Source organism: Pieris napi, chromosome 7, assembly GCF_905475465.1.
Source record: "Pieris napi chromosome 7, ilPieNapi1.2, whole genome shotgun sequence".
Classification (NCBI taxonomy): domain Eukaryota; kingdom Metazoa; phylum Arthropoda; class Insecta; order Lepidoptera; family Pieridae; genus Pieris; species Pieris napi.
In genome coordinates this window covers 8,459,654-8,482,866 of record NC_062240.1, presented here as the reverse complement: position 1 = coordinate 8,482,866, position 23,213 = coordinate 8,459,654, and the positions used below count along the sequence as shown (strand labels likewise).

At 32.5% G+C, this 23,213-nt stretch overlaps 1 protein-coding gene across 1 annotated transcript; it reads left to right on the top strand.

The window, feature by feature from the left end:
• Positions 1-7,900: 7,900 nt before the first annotated feature.
• On the top strand, positions 7,901-20,161 carry LOC125051364 (homeobox protein aristaless-like). Its single transcript, XM_047651619.1, has 5 exons — positions 7,901-8,027; positions 16,294-16,499; positions 16,873-16,918; positions 19,238-19,431; positions 19,620-20,161. Exons 2-5 carry the CDS (start codon positions 16,303-16,305, stop codon positions 19,987-19,989), a joined length of 807 nt encoding a protein of 268 aa, XP_047507575.1. The 5' UTR covers positions 7,901-8,027; positions 16,294-16,302; the 3' UTR covers positions 19,990-20,161.
• Positions 20,162-23,213: the final 3,052 nt, after the last annotated feature.

Genomic DNA, 23,213 nt, shown 5'->3' with positions numbered 1-23,213 from the left:
CTTCTCTTCCGTTCTACGCCCTTGATTTGGGAACTGGCAGTGAATGTAAAATTAGAAGCATTCAATATGAATTTCTTTTTTGACGTTCATAAGTGTACATTCTGTTACCTATATGAATTAATGATTTTGACTTTGACTTTGACATACCTCTCGATGTCTTCACAAATTGTAGGTTCACAGGTTAGGTAGGTTCGATACCTATGTCATCAGGTATAAGCGTCGCATGCTGAAGCGACTAGGCCAAACACTCAGTCACACTCACTCCACTGAGTCTGCGCACCCAAAAAGTTTCTAGGCCTCCAAAATGAGAATCTTCCAGCGCACCTTGTTCTGTGCCACCTCTCGACAATACCTGGCCTTCAGTTGCAGCAGGTCCTTTACAGAGCTCAATTTGGCCTATTTGCCAAGGATCCAGAAAATCTGTTTTACTAGGAATAGAGAGCGATGCAAAATCTTCATCTTGTTTGGTGTAAAAACACAATTTTTCATGTTACGTAGATATCATCGGTTAAGTCTACCGGACATCCGGGATATAACCAGTGATTTTACGTGTCTATATTCAAATGCGGTACCCCAAATCAGAAGCCTGTTGTCACAATAATGTCAGTGTAATAAGCCTTATCTAACTAATTAAAAGTCGATTAGACTTTCTACTGTTAGATGTAAGTTGATGGGAGCAACTGGGCGAATCCCCTTAGTACTATGATTAATGATCGTAATGGGCTTATTGTGATGAGATAAGTACTTTGACGTACATAATGTGTTAGTTGCAAGCTTTTTAAATTAGTATTATGGAAAGACTCCATACAGCCATGGATAAACTATTTTCTTGAATACACGTAATTTTAATAGCGATATTTAGTTCGTAATAAGAATTTCAATATTTAGTTCATAACTCCAATATCGTTATATTCCAATTACTAAAATAACAGACGTCGTAACACACTCAAACAGTTAAATTTTGTGGTGACAGGTGGGTCAAAGAGTTTAGTTGGAATGGCCCAGTGGAAAGAAAAAGAAGGGAACCCTAACAGAAGGGAAATTAAAAAAATACGGGGAAAAAATAGGAAAATAGTGGCGATGATGAGAGACAAATGGAAGAATAAGGAGGTCGTGTAGGTACTAATAATAAATACTAACATAAACCTAAAATGTAACCTTAGTACTCGAATACAGGCAATTTTTAGTTTTTTTTTTTTTCAGTTCAATAGCGTTATCGAAAGGACTGCATTAATATAATTTCATTTGTTTTGTTAACTAATCAAAATTAACAAAGTAACTAAGACCAAATTTTTAACTCTTACCAGAACTACATATGGATATAATATGAAATAAAGAAGTTATTATTATATTGGTGTTATTCGTTAGATGACGTCATTAAGGCTTTTGCAAATTACAGCAAATTGAACTACTCACCGGTCATAAATTTATATTTGATATTGGTTTAACTGCTTAGATGAAAATGTTTAAAATGACGTCGTGTTTATATGTATTTAACTGGTCGTTTTGCGTTTGTTACTCTAGTATTTAGTATTGTTACATCTATTTACAAAATAATGTGTTTTATATGAAAATAAATTACTTGGAAAAAAATCTCTCAATACTTGAACATAATGGCATAATAAAAATAAACTGTTTAAGTTAATGGACATTTCTATATTTTTTTTAACTATCCATAGAGCATTTCCATTTTCCCCTAGTCTATAATTTTTCTTCTTTAAGTTGGCTGGCGGCTTTTTAAAAATAAGTCCGTTTGATTTTTTAGGTTTCCCGATTGTTGTGTATATTACGAAATTTATTTTGAATTTGTTATACACAGCTAACAAAATACCTAAGTGTTATTTAATCTGCGGCTCCGTCGCGACATTTTTTGCCATAATCACTCCAATAACTTCGTAAATGGTTTTTTAAAGAGTGTTCCGGAAATTATAGTAAATCGCCGTAACTTGGTGTATTGTCTTCGTGAAATTTTATTTATTAAGCTTTTTCTCAAACATCCGGTGAAGGCAGCGATGTGGAAAGATGCCTTCGCGAGACGAATTATGTGGGTTTTAGATGTTTAACTTATAGTTTACTTAAACCCATCAAGAACCTTGCTTGCCTGGCAATAAATCTGATAGGTGGAAGATGCGATGGTGCGATGGATGCAAAGATATATGAAATTACAGGAAAATAGGCAAAATTTTAACGAAACTAATTTAAAAAAGGGTTTAGATTAAGAATGATTTTAATTATTAGCAAAAATCTTGTTCCATTTACTATTAGTACGTTTAAATTATAGTTATAAATGATAGAACTTTACACGTTCGAAACTGTATCCTGAATCGAAAGAATCCTTCGTACAAAATAGTGTTTGCCCCAGTAGAGGCGATCTGTTATATAATAGTAAGTTTCAATGGAGGAAAGATATATTATTATTTAGTTATTACGACAATTATGCGACAGCCTTAAGTAGAAAGCTTTTGTTGTACAAATTACACCGTTAGTAAGACCTACTTTAACAAAACTTTGGTACAATGAGAACATTCTCATTGTACCAATGCACATGCATTAGCCTTGTAATTAAATATTATATATGGTGGCTTTATAATTCTATTAAAATAACAAATACATTTTCAATCTCATAAATGAAGCAGGTATATTTAATAACTTGCTGAAATTTAACGATCACTTGAGAGCAATCACTTCATTTAATGCCCCTATGTTACTTTGTTTTACACAATACACAGCAAATGAAGGTACCTACCCGTTTGTGCATATTTATCGCAAATAAAGTAGAAAAGAAACCATAGTATAGATAAATTAGAAGGGCCTTTGAATTATGTATTGAAAGTGCTGACGCGTTAACTGTAATGGGGAAAAATTTTACCCAACTGAATTTTTTTGGCGGGTTATTATCAGATATTATGATTCTATACATGCCTGGTTACTATAGAAGAGAGGATCCCGAAAGTTCAGTTGACATTTACAGTAGCCGACAATTTTAGATATGACAATGATATTTCTTCTACAATCCGTGCAGAAATCCTCGGAACAGTGAGGTCGCTCCGGGAACCCTGTGAAGTGCCCAGGAGACTTCTGTGCTTCTGGAAGGAGCTAGGCTGGCTAAACTAGCCAGGACTAAACGCACAACGGACCAATTAAGTGTTTAATTGCGGAAATGAGTCCAACAACCCTAACACTAACCCTTCTTCTACAATTACAGATAACTTCGATGGCTGAGAATATGTAAGAAGTTTCGTTGGAATTGATGCTGTGTTCACAATCGCTATTTTTTATTGGACAATTCATTCACACTTTAACAAACGAATGCAATATCACACATATTAAAATTACCTGTATCTGTACCACCTACGTATTTAATTTTACGCCATTTAATTACAAAACTCTACTTACCATTTCCTGAAAGGGACATGTATAAAGATAATTCTATATCCGATTATAATTAAAAGTATTGTTAAAGAAGCATATACGTTTAAGTATTGTATTGTTGTTTTGAAAGAGCTGTCTGAATACTATAAGCTGTAATTTGTTTTAATCTTTATGAAGGTTTAATCTATTGGGGCCAAGCAGGCTTAAGATAATCTTTATAAAATATTTTGTAAAATTATACAAACTTTAAGTATTTTGTATTTAAAGATATTATATTTAATTTTAGAAACGTAAGTGGTTAAAGTAAAGAGCGTGAGATCATGAGGTCCTGAGTTTGATTTTCGACGAAATGACCATTGTCTCAAGTCGGTATTATACATTATCGTTTTTAAAAAATACTTAAAAACGATAATGTATTGTTCCATATCTCATTGTAGGGTTTCCTATATTAAAGACTAATAGGGCTCTTCGCTTACGAGTAAACCTCGTCTGGAGATGTAAAAATAAAATGCAAGAATCTCATTCCTTTATTTTGCATTTACGTTAATATATTATCGAAAATATAAAGTAAATATTGATTTCGTTAATAGCTATTTGGTTTGAGTGTCACGCCTTCTCTCCTACGCCGTCCGCGGCCAATCGATTCAGGCGGGGGCCAACGGAGTTTGTTTAGCTAAAACCAAAAAGACAACTCTTGAATTGAATCCCTTCACCGCATCTCCAACACTACTCAACAACAAGTAAACTTTAAAAATTCCAACGTTCATTGATTGATAAAAGCTATGACCTTACAAATGTTGGCTACAAAGTCAGCAATGGATTGAACGCAAGCGATCTTTGCACCTCGGTGGCTGAGATCACGTCAGTGCCCTGAAAAACGTAGCCATCACGAGCGGATAGCAGTCGAAAATGTCCGTGGTAATGGTGTTTGTTTGTCGATTTATATGTTTTGCTCAGTAACTTGATTTGCTTTTTGTGGCGGACGCACAAAAGCTGGTAAATTTTGTTAGTGGGAACTTCGTGACGAGACAGGATCTGGAGTGTAGATGATCAATTTTATGTCATTACAAATATTGAGTTACTTTCGTCTCGGAGTTAGTTCGTGGTTGATGCTTATCATGACGGCGTTGGTGGTATTGTTAAGAATATTTCTTTAGGATTTTACGGGAAAATAACTTACAATCGATTAGTTGATTGCGCACCTAGAAAAATTATAATGAATTGGTATAACTCACATCGGAAAACGCGCCAAATAGGTGGATAGAAGAAATAGAAGCGTTAGCAGGAAGCAAAAACGAAGTTTATCCGTGAAGGGGTTCCGAGCAATGGTACCTACCTACCTACTGAAGGAAGTTAGGATATTATGATAACAAGAAAAAAAATGTATACAACAAGCTAAGCTTTTAATACTTTTGTAATAATTGGAAATAAAAGGGGCTTTATTATTATTATTATAACACACCAAAAGCTTAGTATTATTATTATATGAGATTAGATTATACATAATTTATGAAGGTTTTTATAATAATCAATAAAATGAAAATAACGGCTTCCAATCTCTTTCATTCCACTAAATTTAAAATAGAATATCAGTTACGGAGCATATTACGAAGATATTATAAACCTGATTAAAGATACATTTCAAGAGACAAAAAATATCAAAGTAGGCGACGAAGCAATTGTCGCATCCGGAGAACTGGGATGTTCAAAAAAATCTAATAACACACTGATTGATTTTGGTAAGCAATAGACTGACCGACAAGCGCAGCCAATTACACCAAAATAGTTCTAATAATACTGTCATAAAGACTGTATTTGTATAGCATTTTATGCAAAGATTCTTCATCAAAGCATCTCTGTTGTGTCGCGTACATTTTTTAATTCAAATGCGTATGTGTCGGAAGCACCCAGTGAACTCAAAATAATTATATCTTTATTGCAATAACTGCAAAGCTGACCGTTGAGGAAATGCGTAATTTTTTCTAACACGTCCGTTTCCGGTGCGGTGAAATTTATGTCCGATCGAAAGGAGTTCGAATGTAAATTGGATTCCGTACGTTTTTATTACTATAGGTAAATAAATAAATATGATAATCTTTTAAATTAAAATCTTAGTAAGTAAGTTAGATCAATAATCAGAATTTCATTTCAAAAGCCTTAATGTGCTAGTAAAATCTTATAAACCTGATCTATCGTCGGTGGTATACTTATATTATTTACTATTTATTTCCTTGTTATGTCCATAGTATTCAGTATTATTACGATAATAGATCTAGGTAGTCCTACTGCCTCCAGACAGTCTGAAGCTTATACCATTGTGAGTGTTTTAAAATGAGTGTTGTTTGATGATTTGCTATTTTAAAAGAGTAGGGTTTTTTACGCCGGCTTTTTCTCTCGGCGTACACCCTCTATCTTCTTTGCTGATGAGTAGGGATTTAATAATTTAATGACGTGGAATAAGTGATACCTGTATCTTATGTTCCATAATAAACATAATTTATTTTATTACATTAATACATTCATGAACAAAAAATTATTGTGGATATACAGATCCCTAGGACTATATTGAATTTAAAAAATAAAGTGTCCCCTAACTAAATTTACACAATCGGCCTAACGACATAAAATAACAATTATTGCGACAAGATTGTATCTTTGTAATTCGACTTACGTATCGTGCCCCTAATAGCCACCGGTTTTATTGTGTTATTTACACAAATAAAAACGTTTATTTTTACATTTTCCCAAAATTAAATACGGGCTAATTCGACCGAGCGCGGGAAATATTTAGTGTAATTTACAGTATGTTTTATCTGTTTATTATTCATATGTTATTACTTGAGTAATTTGTGTTGTAATTATGGTCGGAGGAAATCCTAGTTATTTAGTAATTTGTGCTTAATGCGTCCGCGTTTGCGTTTATTTGAATTTAGAATTGTCGTGTTTATACAAAGGCTACAATATTTTAACACGATGTAATTTTATATAAATTATACAAATTATTGTTGAATTAACCGTTGAGTCATATTTAATAACAAAATAGAGGACATTAAATGTTAAGCAAAATTGCGTTTCTAGTGACAATTAAGAGACAGGATTATGGCAAGTTTGTAGAGAAGAGTACAAAATCAGTGAAGTTCGCTTTATTTTTTTAATATATCAAAAATCTACTAATTAAAGTATGATGTAACTTTAGTATTGTCTTTGATTAACATAACTTATGTTCATTTGAATAAAACACTATTTTGACCGGATTGAAGTTATGTATTATTATAAATTTACAACTATTTAACATAATTTTAAATTTATCCGACGTTTCGCGTGCTTTACAGCGTGCGTGGTCACGGTGACTGAAGACAAAAGATGTTGAATGTCAAAAAGTATCACAGCTGCAGAGAAAGTTGCATTATCTGTATGTATTTCCCCGGAGTTGGTATCGACTAAAAGATGGAGGGTTTTGGCAAAAATGGCTCACGGTGTCCTCTATTTTCGCGGATTGTGTTTCTTTTTGAGATTTTAATTTGGATATTATTGGATCCCAGGTGTTTGTCAAAATAGTGTTTTATTCAAATGATGTAACTTTTTCAAGTTTTATTTTCACTAAGATATTATATATAACTGAAATCATCGCAATCTGAAATGAAACGAAAATGTTTATTGTATCTCAAATTATACATAAAATATGTACATAAGTTGAGACAGCCCCCGTAAGTACTCAGAGGCACTTGTGTTGGCGTTGGCTCGCTACTTCCCTTATTTATACAATATTGAGACAGTTGTTAGAAAATAATACAAAACAAAACAAAACCCAGCTAAGAAGCAAAGCCGGTAAAAAATTAAATAAAATGAAATGTAATTCTCATAGTGTCCCTGACGATTCTATGAACTTACTCTATGCATGCGTGGTTGTGTGTGTGTGAGTGAGTGAGTGTATGCTTGTTGTTAAGTATATAATGTATGTATGTCTCGAACTATCGAATTCGTACTAAAATGTGCTCAGTTTCCTCAAATGTTAAAGTTTTTAGCCAAAACAAAACTCTAGGATGAAATTGAAGTAAGTGAATATAATTTAGAAAAAGACTATGTGTGACATAAACAGCTTTATGTATATTATTACATACATTTTACATAATAAACTATTTACAGGTTTTCACTGGTAAATTACATCGTGCTTATATATAAAAACAGAACATTACTTCATATTTTTAATCATAGACACTGTCTATTAGATATAGATGTTCAATTAAGTGCGTACATATTAAAACGAATTAAACACCGTCATAACCGGGCGAAGGCTTTTGATGAACAAGCGTAATGTCGTGACCGTGGCCAGTAAAGGCAATTGTTGATAAAGTCAATTAGCGGTATCGAACTTGGGTCTCGTATCGCGGTAATCCCACCCTCCCGTCAGACGTTGTATTCGAGATCGACTATTGGTCGGGTGTTTCGCAGGGCGGAGTCTTGGGCCGATATACTTTTTGTTTCCCCGCTTTTGGCTCGATCGTCTATGCTTATTCATAACCAGTCGATTGAAGGCGTTCGTGTGTCATAGTTTATTAATTTGTTGTGTTACGTGTTCTGTGGTGTTGGCGCATCCTCAGTCCAGGATACCTGACATTGAGTGCACTGTTTTAGGAACTTTTTACGTAATTCAAGTAAGTTTTTTTTTAATTTTCAATACTTTAGTTTTATTTTTTATATATTTAGATTATTTATACGCACAATAAAAATACCAAATTTCTCATCAGACCCTGATCATTCCAGATTATAAGAAGTTATTACTTTATAATATTTAAACTATTAGGTATAAACTGTGCAAAATTTAAGTGCGTATAACTATAAATTTTAGTATAATCTAAACATCTTCATGGTTGTTAATTTAACTTCACTTTTCCGTCCATAATATTTTAATGCTATTGTGAATAAACATCTCGGAGTTCTTAATTATATTGAAGTAGTATTGTTTAGTAAATTTAACAAAAATTCAAATTTTAAATTAAATCGAACACATTTTCTGTTTCTGACACGCCCAATCACTAATTAACAACAACAATTAGCATCCTAATGACAGTATTTTGATTACGAAAGAGCCGCCATTAATCAACGCTAACACGACAGTGCCATCATAATTTTGTGGTCAAAAAAGGTTCAATTTTAAATGTATTTGCATAATTAGGTGAATTTTATTGCTTTATTGAATTAGGGCTTATGTCAAACCCAAAATTGAAAACAGCGGGGTTCCTCCTGTTATGTTTATAGCTTGTATGGTAAGTTTTGTATCGTGTGACGTCTATAAATGTTTAGACTGGACGAATACAATGGGCGCGTTATAGTGATCTCGTTAATAGTATTCATATTCGTATTAAATCTGTTTATAACTTTAATGGATGTGTTTTATGGCTGAGAGATTTTTCGACGTTTTGTTAATAAAAATTTTATTACAAAGGAAAGAATGGTTTTATACAGGTTGAAATTTAAAAGTTACGTTTTATGTTTTACACAAGTTACGCCGGTATCCGGAGATATGTTTCACAATTAATACCGCTTATTGGGTAATGTTTAATTTAATTTAAAATAAATTATTAAAAACCCTCACATTATCCATATTTTCGGTTACTATTCGATTGAGAGATTGTGTATGTTTCTGAGTCTACTACAAAACATAGCGTGTTTATTGGAACTATCTTTAACCCGTACCTATTGAATATCTGCCTTAGTTTTATTGAAAAATTTATTTAGGTGAACTAGCTGATACAATGACCCAGAAGTGTAGCGATACTGAGTTATACGCCATGCGTATTAACTATATCTAACGGTTGATTAATTAAATATTTAAAGAACGCCGCAAGTCAGCAAAAATATTTATTTACTATTATAGTACTGATTAGTTTACTACTGATTTAGGCTAGTATTTTCGTGCCACAACTGAGCGTTTCTTAAGGCAGTTTTTGCCGCGCACCACCACTATGTAGAACCAGCTGCCCACTGAAGTATTTCCGAACCAATTCGACTTAGGGTCCTTCAAGAGAAGAGCGTACCAATTCTTGTAAGGCCGGCAGCGCGCTTGGCAGTGTGAGTGTCCATGGGCGCGGTATCACTTAACATCAGGTGAGCCTCCTGCCCGTCTGCCTCCTGTAACATAAAAAAAATAGTATATGCCAGTAAAAGATAAGCATGTGATTGGATATATGATTAAAACATTTTAAATAATACTTATTATCTATTGACTTCTTATAAACATTGGTATTTCACTTAGGCGGTCAAAATTCAATAATTTAGGCATATTCCATCTCTTTCTACCCAATTACCACTTGATATCTCTATAGCAATTACAACGCTATCACCTATTTCAATGCATACGAAATTGAGTTCTCACATCACAATAGGTTCCCCGAGCCTAACTTTTTTACTAAAGGGTTGGACGATCTCAATTCGATTAACATCACCAATTTCAATGGCCTCTTAATATGCTTCTGATTATTCGGATCACTTGTTTTGTTATGCACACGTATGAAGGTTGGAGATCTTTGTTCGCTGGTTCAGGGCATGACTTGCGAATGCCTCAGAAGCAACATTGATTGTATTAGCTTTAATTAGATCTTAATTAACATTCTGATTTCTCATTACACGCTACTCGGCGCTACCAGCGGCGTTTAATAGGAAAGTCGGATGCGATGTTATCTCTAATTTTAATTGTAATCAAATTTTTTGTTTCATTACCGTGATGAAATTAGGCTAGATTTGTGTTAGATTAATGAACTAATGATTGGATTTGAATTATGTTTTTCGTGTGCTCTGAATTTCTTAATTGTTATGCAAATTAGCACAATATACTTTTTGTTATATGTGATAGGGTGATTTCAAAAATACGGTTTAATACAAAGAAAAGCCCTATTCAGGAATAAATAAATATAATAAGTCCAGAGACCAAAGTATTTTGTATGTCTATATATGTCTATATATAAGCTTTTGATTCTCTCGTGTCGCTTAAACATATATTTACGAGACAAAACATTCTATTCGAGGCCTACGTTATGAACATAAACTTGCGGGACCTACTGCTGTTTGTCTACAGAATTAAAAGTGAAACTATTATTTTTAAAGCTGTTAAAATATATTTGCAATACAAATATCGGGGATTAGATTTTTTGTCCATTAGCCTTAGCGAGTGTTAATGGTGTTTGAGATTTGAGTCTTCTAGATAAGCTAAAAGTGGCTGACTCATCCGTGACGGATTCCTGTCCGCTACCTGATAAGGCCTATACACACATTTTTGACAATTCAACCCAACAGATTAAATGTTTTAACTACGTCATATACGGGCAGACGTATTTCTGTATGTGCCTATGTTATTTTGACATTAGCTATTGAATCCAGAACAACAAGCTTGTGTAGCATATGAATCAAGAAGCCACTACAGTGGTTTGAAAGACCAATAGCTCACTGATAATAGACAACAGAAGTTTATAATTGTTTAAATAATAAGTTTAATTATTTGTTTTCTTAATAACGCTAAAATAAAAAAATAAAAAATGAATAGCTTACAAGTTAACGTATTATATAATAATTACTTTATCCAGTTTCATAAATAACATAAATAGTAACTTGTCAAAATCATTAAAATATCGAATTCCATTTTCAAATTTTTAATGCCACGAGCCTGGTGACAAAACAGTAGATAATCTACTTGGAACTAATGGAAACGGTTATTATAATCTTCGTATAATCCATGAGGCGCCGTGTGGTCACCATAATTCTATTAAATAGCAGACGCATGAGTAATCCGATCACGTTTTTTGAATTTAGAATGTAAAAATAAATGTAAATACCATTATTTATGTAGAGGTCTATTGCTAATGGTATATAAATTAATTAACCAATAGATTGATTTCCTTCCACAATTTCGCAGCTGTTAGAATAAAGTTGAATGTTACTTTGTCGTTAACTACTTTGTAATACACATTTTTATGTGTGTTTTTGTTCGTTACTTTATGACTTTAGTTCAAATTTATTTTGTATTTGTCCAGCAGATGGATTGTTGAGATGCGCTGTTACGTATTTATTTATTTCTATAACTATTTGGTAATTTATTTTACTTCTACAAAAACAGTTTTTGCGTTAATTAGTTGTTTTACGTTACATTTGTAAAATGCACCAATTTAAGTTCATTCTAGTTTTTGTCAGTCATTAAGTTTAGTACCTACCTACCTAAGTCAAGAAATATAATTGATATATTCCTGTTAACAAATAGACCATTATGAGGATAATTTTGACATATACAACTGACTTAGCGCATATAGCGGTAACCCGGAGTGCTTGGGTTCGATTCACAGCAAAAAATAATTGCTATGGGAGGCATGTAATAAAAATCACAATAAAACGCAGAAATTCGTCTATCCTATAGAAATTACTCAGGTTTAGATAAGCTCATGTGCTTTTACTTACGTACATTAAACTATTAATTTAAAACTAATTTACATTTTACATACGCAAACTCAAATAATAAATTACAATTAATAAGAAAATAATGTCTAAATGTTGCCATTAAAAACCTGTCGGAATGTTCGTTAAGATATTAATTGAATAGCCATATAAGAAAATTATTTTGATAGATATTTAAATGGATAATATATGCAAATAATTTATAATTTAATTATAGAGTAATAATTTTAATTAACTTTCTATTATATCTCATATATGTCAATTTTCTAAAACTATCACTTCCTGCAAATGAGGTGGTTTTTACAAATATTATTTAAAACGGTTATATATTTCGATTTTGGAAATATTTATTAAAAGTATATTTAGAAAAAAATTTGACAAGTCTTCACGTGTTTAAACTATATTCAACTAAAATGATTTTTTTTAGCCCCAATCACGTTATTTTTAAAATTTAATTAATTCTTACTGCGCTGGCGCAACTACCCAAAACAAAACAGCCTTTGCCGATAGCGCACAATAGCTTGCCAGTAAGCCTCTTGGAGTAAATAATATTCGTAATCCAATTACGCTAAAACTAAAGCTAGATTGCCCTTACATGGGATAATGGCGGACTGCAGACATACACGGTAAAAATACTTATTTGCGTTGTTCTTGATTGACTATATACTGATATAAATAAATGATTATTATTAATTACAACCCTTTTTAGGTAACGCTAAGCGACATAAAATCAAGTTTAAGAATTATTTTTATATGCATTTGTCGCGCTCCTGATATTGTTACATTAATACAGACCACGGTGGTTTTCTAATGTAATATATATCTGTAAAATAAATAAACAGAAGAAAAATTGTTCAAAAAGTTCAAAAAACGGTTTACGAATAAAGTATTTTCATTTAGCAGTGAAAGAATCGAAGATTTATGATAGTTAATTGATGCAAACCACATTTTTAAATTAAAGAGTTTTACCAGATCCACTTTAAACTACAATATATTTTAACAATTTGGCTGAGCGTACAACAGTAATAATACAACTAAAGTAATTGTAATCATACAACTCTTTTGAATACAGTAGGTACCTATAGGTTTTTGTAATTATGTATTGCACAACGATAAAGCTTTTAGCCAAAGGCCTAATTAATTTTTTAAATGAAAGTTGGATTAAATAATGCAGTAAGTGGACCGGCACGATCAAAAACAAAATTTAACAAAATTTGTAAGAAAATTTCCACATCAGCGCATTCGTGACTTTAGCATTAAGAACTTTTTTATTTAATTCCAAAATATTTTCTAATAACAAGGCTTTTAATCAATCTCTGGGCATGCTTAAATACTGCATTATAATAATTTAATGCGCCTAATGCAACGCAAAGGTTACGTACATTTTTTGTAATGGAACAAAGGCCTATCGCAAGCGAAACATCAAGATTCACGCCACATCTAAGGTCACTTACCCTTACTGATCGACATTTACATCTCTCTTAATTATTAAGTAATAATGTGCCGTATGACTTAGTTGTTAACGCACTTAGTTTTTTCCTATACGGAAGTCCGATTTCTGGCGAAAAAAATCTTTTTTAGAAGGCTTAAGGCTTACCTTCTTGTCCACTCCACTAAAGTCGGGAGTTGCACTTTTGACGCAGCAAACTGATCATTTTCCGCGAACTCCATTTGGTATCATTATCTTAAAATTAGTTCAGAAGTAAGAAAATATTATTACGTAAAATAGATGTCTTTTTCTTTCTCAATAAAACTTATATATCCTCATTGGAAATGTAAGTCTCCAACCTAATATATTCAACTATTGATTATTCAAGCGGAAAACTACATTTCTTGATTACCCTCATTTAATTAAAACATTTTTTATCGTAATGAAACTGTTTTTATGTTGTACTTGAAACTAGTTTAAATTCTCATAGATACCGTTGTAGAGTTTAATTTAACTGAATATAAAATTAACTATAAATTAATATAAAAGTTATTTGGAATATACAGATCCTTCTTAATGCGCTGTTTCTAAAAGAATACGAAAAATACTTTGTTATAATAAAATCATTAATAGTAGTAACAAAGTTACAAGTTACTTAATCCTATTATAACAATTATGCTATTATTATAAGTACAGTAACATAGTTTTTATTGCGACACTAAGTTTTGAGGGTCGGTCTTTCAGGGTGACCTATTGGAGATATAATGACTTCAATAAAATAATGAAAATAAACAGAAATGTGTTTCTTACTGTATGAAATTTAACTAGCCTAGTCTAGCTTTTCTTAATACCTACTAATTATTTTTAGTTGTTTATGGCCCGGGTCCCTCCTAGCTACCCGCTGCAAACTTAAACGCATTGATACGTATAAAGTTTTAGTGTGGAATAAATACCTATACATAATTTTATAGTTTTTATGTATTTATCAATAACATACGAATAAAACTTACAGCAATGAAGCGTAGCTTTTTCATAATTAAGCTTTTCACAGTCACGTAAACGACAGATGTCATGGCAGGTGTCGTTCTGCATCATAGATCAGCTATTAGCGGTCTCTGACCAAGAATTCGAAGAAAAGATATTTCACGCTAATTGCATACTTTCTATTCTTTCCCATTTTCAGTGAAATATATTTATAATTTATTTATAAGTGATTTTAAAATTGTCCCGAAAATATTGTTTGTTTATAAGGTTTTATTTATGACATTATTTTATTAGGATCGATTATATAGGGTGTCTCAGTAAGAGTGCACATTTTCATTTTTAAATAAAGACAAGTATTTTATGACAGAGTTCTGAAATTTTTATTGTATTGTAAAGAAGACATGTTCCGATTAAGTATGGAATAAAATATACGGCAAATGACCTCCACGGCTCTGATGTCAGGCCATTACACATTTCATGAAATTTTCCATGATTTTTGCACAGAGATGTGGCTGTATCTCACCGATGACGCGTTGGATTTCCGATTGGAGCTCAGGAATGGTTTCGGGTTTATTCGCATATAACTCGAGATTTCACAAAACCCTAAAGAAAAAATCGCACGGCGTTAAATTGCACGATCTTGGTGGCTTGGTGACATCAAAATTTCGTGAGATAAAATGTTCTGTTCATCGGAGTAAAAGACTTTTTTGGAAAAATTGGCATCGACTTCCCTTTGCTCCATTACTCATTGAGCAAATTGCCGGTGCTTTCCTTGGTCTGCTGGTTTGAGCTCCTGAGTTAACTGAATCTTGTACGCATGAAGGTGGAGGTCTTTAGTCAAAATTTGCTGCGTCGAAATGATGTTTTCGGGTATTCGGCGGTGTCGCCGAGAAAACGAGAGTGTTCTCGTTTACAGCAGCAATGTTTTCAAGGGACCGACCGGTACGTTGACGCAAAGGATTCTTATAATCCATAATTGACCCAGTTTCTTCAAATTTTTTGGCCACTCTTCGATTGGTTGACACATTAGTTGCACTTTTTCGGCTCAAAATTTGGTGAAGTTTGCGAGCGTTTTCAGCGTTACTTTTGTGATGAGTTTTCACAATTATAACGAGTTGTTCTTTCAAAAAGTGCTCCATTTTTAATAATCGGAACAAACAGAGGTGACACCTGTAAAATTTCAGAGTTGCCACTTGCAGGAAAACAAAAATATTACAATTTTAAAAAGTGCACTCTTACTGAGACACCCTATATAACTATGTATGTATATAGTAATTTTGCTGATTAAAACGCATTTAGGGGTCAGATTTCGTTATTTTGATCCCAATGATACGTCGTAGTAGTATATGAAAACTGTTGGTTATTAATGTCGAATAATTCCTAATAAATTAACGCGTTTTAATCCCGTAGATTTTTATTTAAATGCTTAATAGTAATTAAAGAGTATCAAACTTTATTCTAGATGAATTTTTTTGTTAATTTAACCGTAGCATTTGCATAAAAGTTTAATTAACTTAATAATTAACTAATTACTTTTTGTTGAAATACCTAATTTACTTTTAAATTACATGAACTTATTTTAATGTTAAATAAGTCACTTATTTCACTTGTAATTGTCAGTTTTAATATTTAGAATCTACTAGAAATGTTATCTAGTTAGTACCTAATGTTAACTAAATATTAAGGTATGGCAATTAAATAACATAATTATAAATTTTAAGCTGCGGTTAAGTGCAACATGTTGATTTCTGATCCATGAAGATGCTTAGAAAATTATTAACCCATAATTTCATCGCACAATTTATTTTAAATAAACATTCTAAAATGTTAATAAAATCGATTTATTACACTGGAATATCATGAATATATACTATATTTCTTTTCGATTTATCGATAACATTGTCTTGACAAACTGTTTTACTCATTTAGAACACGTTTAATTATACTAATTACATATTGAAATATTGCGTCGCACGCGCAGTACGCTTTTTAAGTGTAACTTTTTCACGATATCCTCTTCTATGTTAAAATAACGAATGGACATAATTCTAAACCTTTTTCCTTAGAATCGAACGATGGGTGTATCTGAACACGTATCGTCTGTTGATCTTCCATCGATGGACCCTGACCGTCCTGGCTCCAGCAGTGGGGCTGACGATGAAGACGTTCCTAGAAGGAAGCAACGCCGCTACAGAACGACCTTCACCAGCTACCAGTTGGATGAGTTGGAAAAAGCCTTTGGAAGAACACATTATCCCGATGTTTTTACTAGGTATTTAGAAACTTGTACTTAGAAATTTCAAAGACAAATGTTCATATAAAACCTTAATTTTTCTAATAGTACTAAAAAACGAGTGGTATTACAACCCTTGGTATACCCTCAGTTTTAAGTAGGTATCTGTTGCCTTTTATGCCAGAAACACGCCGTTTGGATCTAAGGTACATAGAAACAAAAGAGTATTGGTTCGTGATTCGAACGCACGGCTGCGGGATAGGAGTCCCACATCACAAGGCTAACACGCACTTTGTACTAGACATTTGAAAAATAATACGACATCTTTACATTATTAAAGATTTTTAATTTTTAATTTTCAGCGAGAGAAACGCCATATAGATATGTTTTTTATATATTGTTATTGTTTCAGGGAAGAACTTGCTTTGAAAATTGGATTGACTGAAGCCAGAATACAAGTGAGTATTTTTATAAACCTAATATTCTATCTGAAATAAATGACGTAATATATTAGATACAGTCTTAAAAATCAATTAAAAAAGCCATACTTATGCGTCATACATTTTATTTTAAATACTATTTTTTTTTTAATTTAGCCAACTGGCATTAAAAAACTGCATTTAGGAATACAAAAATAACAATAAAAATACATTGTACACTTTTTAACAGGCAAATCTTTTAGGCTTTATACATACATCATAACTTTTTCCAACTAACATAATTCTTACAAAACTATATGTGGTATGACAGTGAGAGATATAATTGATAACTATTGCCGAATTTTCGAAAAATTTCATAATAATTGTAAATTTATAAATTAATAATTGTTATAATTAAGCGCGTTTTAAACCATGTCTTTATTGTAACATATACAGTATTGAAATCAGTTTATTCGTATACAACGATGTAATACTCGCAAGAAAAATGAGTGCTTAAGTCAAAACTATTTTTTTTACTTTGAATGGTTTTGGGCAAATATCGTTACGATATTTACTTTCACTGTATGCTTGCTTTGCATGAATATTATTGAGAAAGTAGTCTATAAATAAATATACCTTGAACGCACGAACGGATTGAAAATCGCGTAGCTTCTGACATATAATCTGTCTTTATCATGTATCCATAATTATAGAACAATAGAAAATAAAACTTTAACACTAAACCTTCGCCAATCGAATAACGATCAATTACAAAGAAACAAAAAAGTATTCGTCAAATTTTAAATGTTAATATTTTTCTCACGTCCATACTTAATGATGGTGTCCCCATTAACCGTTGATTAAAGGGACATTCCCATTAACTGAGTGCACAACTTAACGACTTTACGATAAAAACATAGAATCACATCTATTACAATCGAATAGAGGGCATTAAAATAATTATAACGAAAGTAAAGCGGTTTTTCTCTACATAAATGGGATTATGATTACACGTTTCGTTTAAGTGCGCTTTGTTCGAAGAAAAATCGCGATTATTAACGTTGAGTCATTAGTATTTTTAAATATTGTTAGATTTGTTTTATGCAAATTTGTTCTTGCGAGTGTCATACAAAGCCTAGGCTACACAATGATAAATAAGTAACGATATTTAAATCAACCTTTACTACAATGACAGCAATATATGTATTTAGAAATACTAAAAACTAAATCGATAAAGGTGAAATAAATGGTTTGTTTTTTTCTACAAGACTATTTTGATACATAAATAAAATAAATAAATCAGTGGCGCTACAACCTATTGATCAGTCTCTTGTGCTTGACACACGCCGACAAATTTTTGGGTCTAAGGCAAGGCGGTTACCTCACGATGTTTTCCTTCACCGTTCAAGGGAATGTTAAATGCGCACATTGTCAGAAAGTTCATTGGTGCCGGGGCTCGAACCTACGACCTCATAAGACTCGCACTGAAGCCACAGGGCCAACACTGCTCAATATTACTTGTTTGCTTTATATATTTTGATACTAAAAACACAAAATATACACTGGACAAGAATTACTACTATTTTAAACAAATCGAAAGAAAATCTACATCTAATCCTAACTCAATTGAAAATTTATATTGTCCGTAATATATAAAAATTTGAAAAATAAAAAGTTACATACAATGACAAAGTAGGAACGTATATTATCATTGCATTACTATTATATATGGATACGCAATCTTATTAAACCTTTACCCTTAAAAACTTAAAGCAATACCTAGAGAATAATTAGTCATTAATAAGCCATAAACGTTCCAATAATTATGGCAATAAATATCTCTTAATGGCCTCAAACCATGGTCGTACTCTTACGAGTAACAGGAATGCCATCATACGTGCCATATTGGTTTATAACGTCTTAATAATAAAGCGAAAATATTTTAACGGGTTTTAACCACCGTTTATTAACACATACGAGTACATTTCCGTAATAGGATCGTGTCACGTTAGTTATTTGCGTAAAAACTATTCATCAATACGTATTCTTATTATAATAATTGAAGTTGCAATCAGACAAAAGCGGAATCTCTTGTGAACTTAATTTTAATAGACTTTGCAAGATTATAGATTTCACAATTGCAGAATTTATTTTTCATCTCCAGATGTAATAATTTTGAATGGTCGTATTTATATTAACTCTTTTTAAGCGTATTATAATTTAGAGCGTTCATTGTTCACCGCTATTTCTCTATCCAAATGTCTATGTATGAAACTACTTGTTGCATTTTCACCACAGACATGTTACGATTGTTGAATTTGAGTAAGAAATCATTATTAATAAAACCTCTTTCCTAAGGTATGGTTTCAAAACCGTCGGGCGAAGTGGCGTAAACAAGAAAAGGTAGGGCCACACGCTCACCCCTACAGCGGGTATCTAGGAAGTGGACAACCCCTCCCCCCGCCGACGAGTCTACCTCCACCCCCTCACCCTCTGTCTCAACTAGGCTTTAGCTTGAGAAAGCCATTTGATAATGCTTTAGTTTCATTCAGGTAATTATTTTTTTAATGAAATGGTGAAAATTTTTAAATGTAAAGAAAACACTTTTTTAACGGATTGAAGCTTTGTATTATTATAAAGTTACTTTACAGCGTGCGTGGTCACGGTGATTGAAGATTTTAAATTTTGATACAACTTTGTCAAATGTGTTTGTTTATGTAATTTTTATTTTTGGTGACAGGTACGCGAACACCCCACTATTTGGAGCTCAATACTTACCACCGCTATCACGGCCGCCGCTCTACCCGCTATACGCTTCATCGCCCGCTCATCTCCACTCGCTCCTAGCTAATTTGACCGTACCCGAAGCGCCACGCTTTTCGCCACATCAATACACGGATCACACCGAACCTCGAGTGTCCTCTGAGATCAGGGTATCCTCTGAAAGGTCACGGTCGCCAGCTCCTTCCATTTCCCCCCCTATTTCACCAGGAAGTGAGTCCATACAAGTGGACGACGCGACGTCAAGTATAACTGCCCTTAGATTAGCTGCAAGGGAACATGAAATTCGGTTAGAGTTATTGCGGCAAAGGGCTGATCTGATGTGCTAATTACATGTATAAAATAGTCTTGCTGAAAAACTATAAGCCTCAATTGACATCATTAAACGGTATCCAATTATTTTATTAATATAAAAGCATGTTCTTTTGTAAGATGTCAAGAAATTATCATACAATTGACGTCAATGCACAATTTTCGTTGTTAATTAATTTCCCCAAAACTAGGTAATTAAACATATTGTAATCAGGTTAAAAAATGGTTTAAATTTTGTAAATTGAATTGAATTCACGAAAACATTTGAGGCTTTTAGCACGTAATTAAATAAGAAAGTTCTTTATGAATCCTAGTTATTCTCTGGGATTAATTTTAGACCTTACTGGATGTTGGATAATTGTATTGGAACACGACTGTTTTATTGTAAATAAAGTTAGGATTTACGTAAGTTATTTGTATGATGTAGATTTAATATTCCGTCCATTATTAACTGATTGTAACGGCTAAAGTATTATTAGAATAAATGTATTTTTGTGTAACATAGTATTTTATTTACAATCCTAGTTAGGTACTTAATTTCATTATACAAACAATTAAAAAAAATATAAAAACTACACTGATAACTTAACTTTATGTTATTTAAATATATATAAACAAAGTCGGGTTTATTGGAGCATATATAACTTGCGAACGGTTGGACCGATTTTCATTGTTTCCGATTGTCTCCGTCCCAAATAGGAGTAAATTTAAAAAAAAAAACATTGGAAAAAGAATGGTTTTCGTAACTGTCAAACATTTACTGTTCATCCTGTCGATACGGTAAAGTTTTCCCTCAAATTAAAGAACGTATTTGGTGTCGTATCAGCTAATTTGTGACACGACATTCATTGATTGTTAGGCGGTACGAAGTTCGTATATGATATATATCGTATACGTTAGTATATGATAAAAAGGTGGTATGTATATATAACCATATAACTTAATAAATTCTTGCTGGTGGTCCCAAGTGGTCTCCAAGAACTCGGTTTCTTTGTACTTAGGGGATATGTACGTCGGCGAAGGCCAAGGGCCAGAACCAGTATCTTGCAGAGAATGAAGTTAACAAAGACGTTGCACTTACTGAATGCTGTCTCCGACACTATTTCCATCTTTATATGTTCGCAGAGTGAGTTCACATTAGCGATATTGTGTATTTAATATTTTGTATTTTATTTCATTAATTTTTCGACATTTTATGGTATTGGCTTAGTACTGTGAGGATAGTGTATGTATTTTGTGCACAAAAAAATAAATAAAATATGTAAATGGCAAAATACCAGCAAACGATTCATAGGATCCCTGGTAAAAATTTCAAGTTAAGTCACAGGAGATATCGGCGTGGAATTGTGTAGACTTAAAAAACTTAAAATATAATAATAATAACTAACCTTAAAATATAATAACAAAAATATATTATTAAAAGGAGTCCCTTTAGGCAAGGTTCCGAAGATACTGGCAGCGTTCCCCCTTTGAATAGCTTGACTAAATCTTTGTCCGAGGTTGCCAGCTCTTCGGTCTCCTGTGATGTCGACTAACCTTTTTGCTATTTCCTTAAAAAATATATTTAAAATCAAATAAAATCTTGCTTCAAAATGATTGAATAATTGAACAAATCGCCAAGTTTCGCAACAATCTTGAATTATATAAAATATTTGTGAATGAATCTTCATAAGGTAATTACTTCACAAGGCCGGGTGAAGGGTCTAGAACGTGTCTAATTATGTGGCCTCACCCGAATTTGTGGTCGGCAATCGCAGATTCTAGGTTCTATGTTAATTATGGTAAATCATATACAGCCTTCAAAGTAATAAAAGGCTTTCTTGGTCTCAGCTGACGCATATACAATTTCGGAAGGTTTTAGTCGTCAGCACGCTTACTATGTACCTAACTTCCATAGCTATTCCGATTTTAAAATGAGTGTAATTTAAGGCTTTCTGTGTACGGGTACCTAATCTGCGTGACATATAGATTTCCGGAATGTTATAGTCGTCAGCACGCTTACTATGTAACATAGCGATTCCGATTTTAAAATGAGCATAATTAAAGGCTTTCTTGGTATGGAGTAGCTGACGGTTGCATATAGAATTTTGGAAGGTTTTAGTCGTCACCAAGCTAAAACCACCAAGTCGTAACATAGTAATGTTACAATAGTGATTTTTAATGAACCTTTTAGCGCGCGCTTCGAACATTGAAATTAGATTTCGTCGACAAAATTTGGAATCAGCACTTTGTTAATGACTATAATAGCAATTCTGATCTAACATTATTAGACATTAAAAAAGCGTAACATAACAAATATGTTTCCCTTGTATATATTGTATATGTCACCTGTATATATTCCTACCTTCTTTAGTTATATGGGAATTCTCATTTACTTTAGCTAAACGACTCGTTAATATTTTTATACTAAAGGTGAATGATTTTTAAACTTTTATTTAATAAACATCAAAACTTTTATTATTATTTATTTGACAAACAATTACACGCGTCTTTTGTGATGATAATGGTAATCATAACATTTTATGATTTTCGATCGACGTCAAGCTAGTGATGCCATCATATTATCAGCTAATATCGATATTTTACGACCAAATATTTAATAAAGTAGACTCTTGCACCTCGTTAAATCACTATAGAATTTTAAGCTTTCGATAAATTGTTATAAGATTTCATCGGCTCATTTGCTTTGATTAACTAGGTATGGATTTATGAATATTAAACATTGATTTGATCGTGTTTACAGTTATAATTTTAGGGTCAATATTAATGTGTGGGATACAGAAATGTATACTATTTTTTATGGAATTATATAATTGTCCCCTGCAAATGGGCAGGAGGCTCACCTCACCACAAGGATACAGGGATCACCACCCATACCAACACTTTCAATGCCAGAAGGCTCGCGAGTGCGTTGCCGGTTTAAAAATTGGTATGCTATATAGTGTGTATTATAAATCGCGTTGTTGTTATGTCCGACATTCTTTGGCAAGAGTTTTTCTTGTACTATCTATTTTATATTTTACATATTATTATTCATTGAAATTACTTTTGTGGCTATATATAATCTATACATTGATGCGGGAGTAGAACCGACACGGTTAAACCACCTTTTCCGTATGTTGTATTTAAAGTTTTAGTAATGACCAAAAAGATAATACGTTATTATGGTGTTAAAAATTGTAATACATAAATAAATATGACTTATGATAATTTATATCGATAAACATCCCTTTATTTCGAT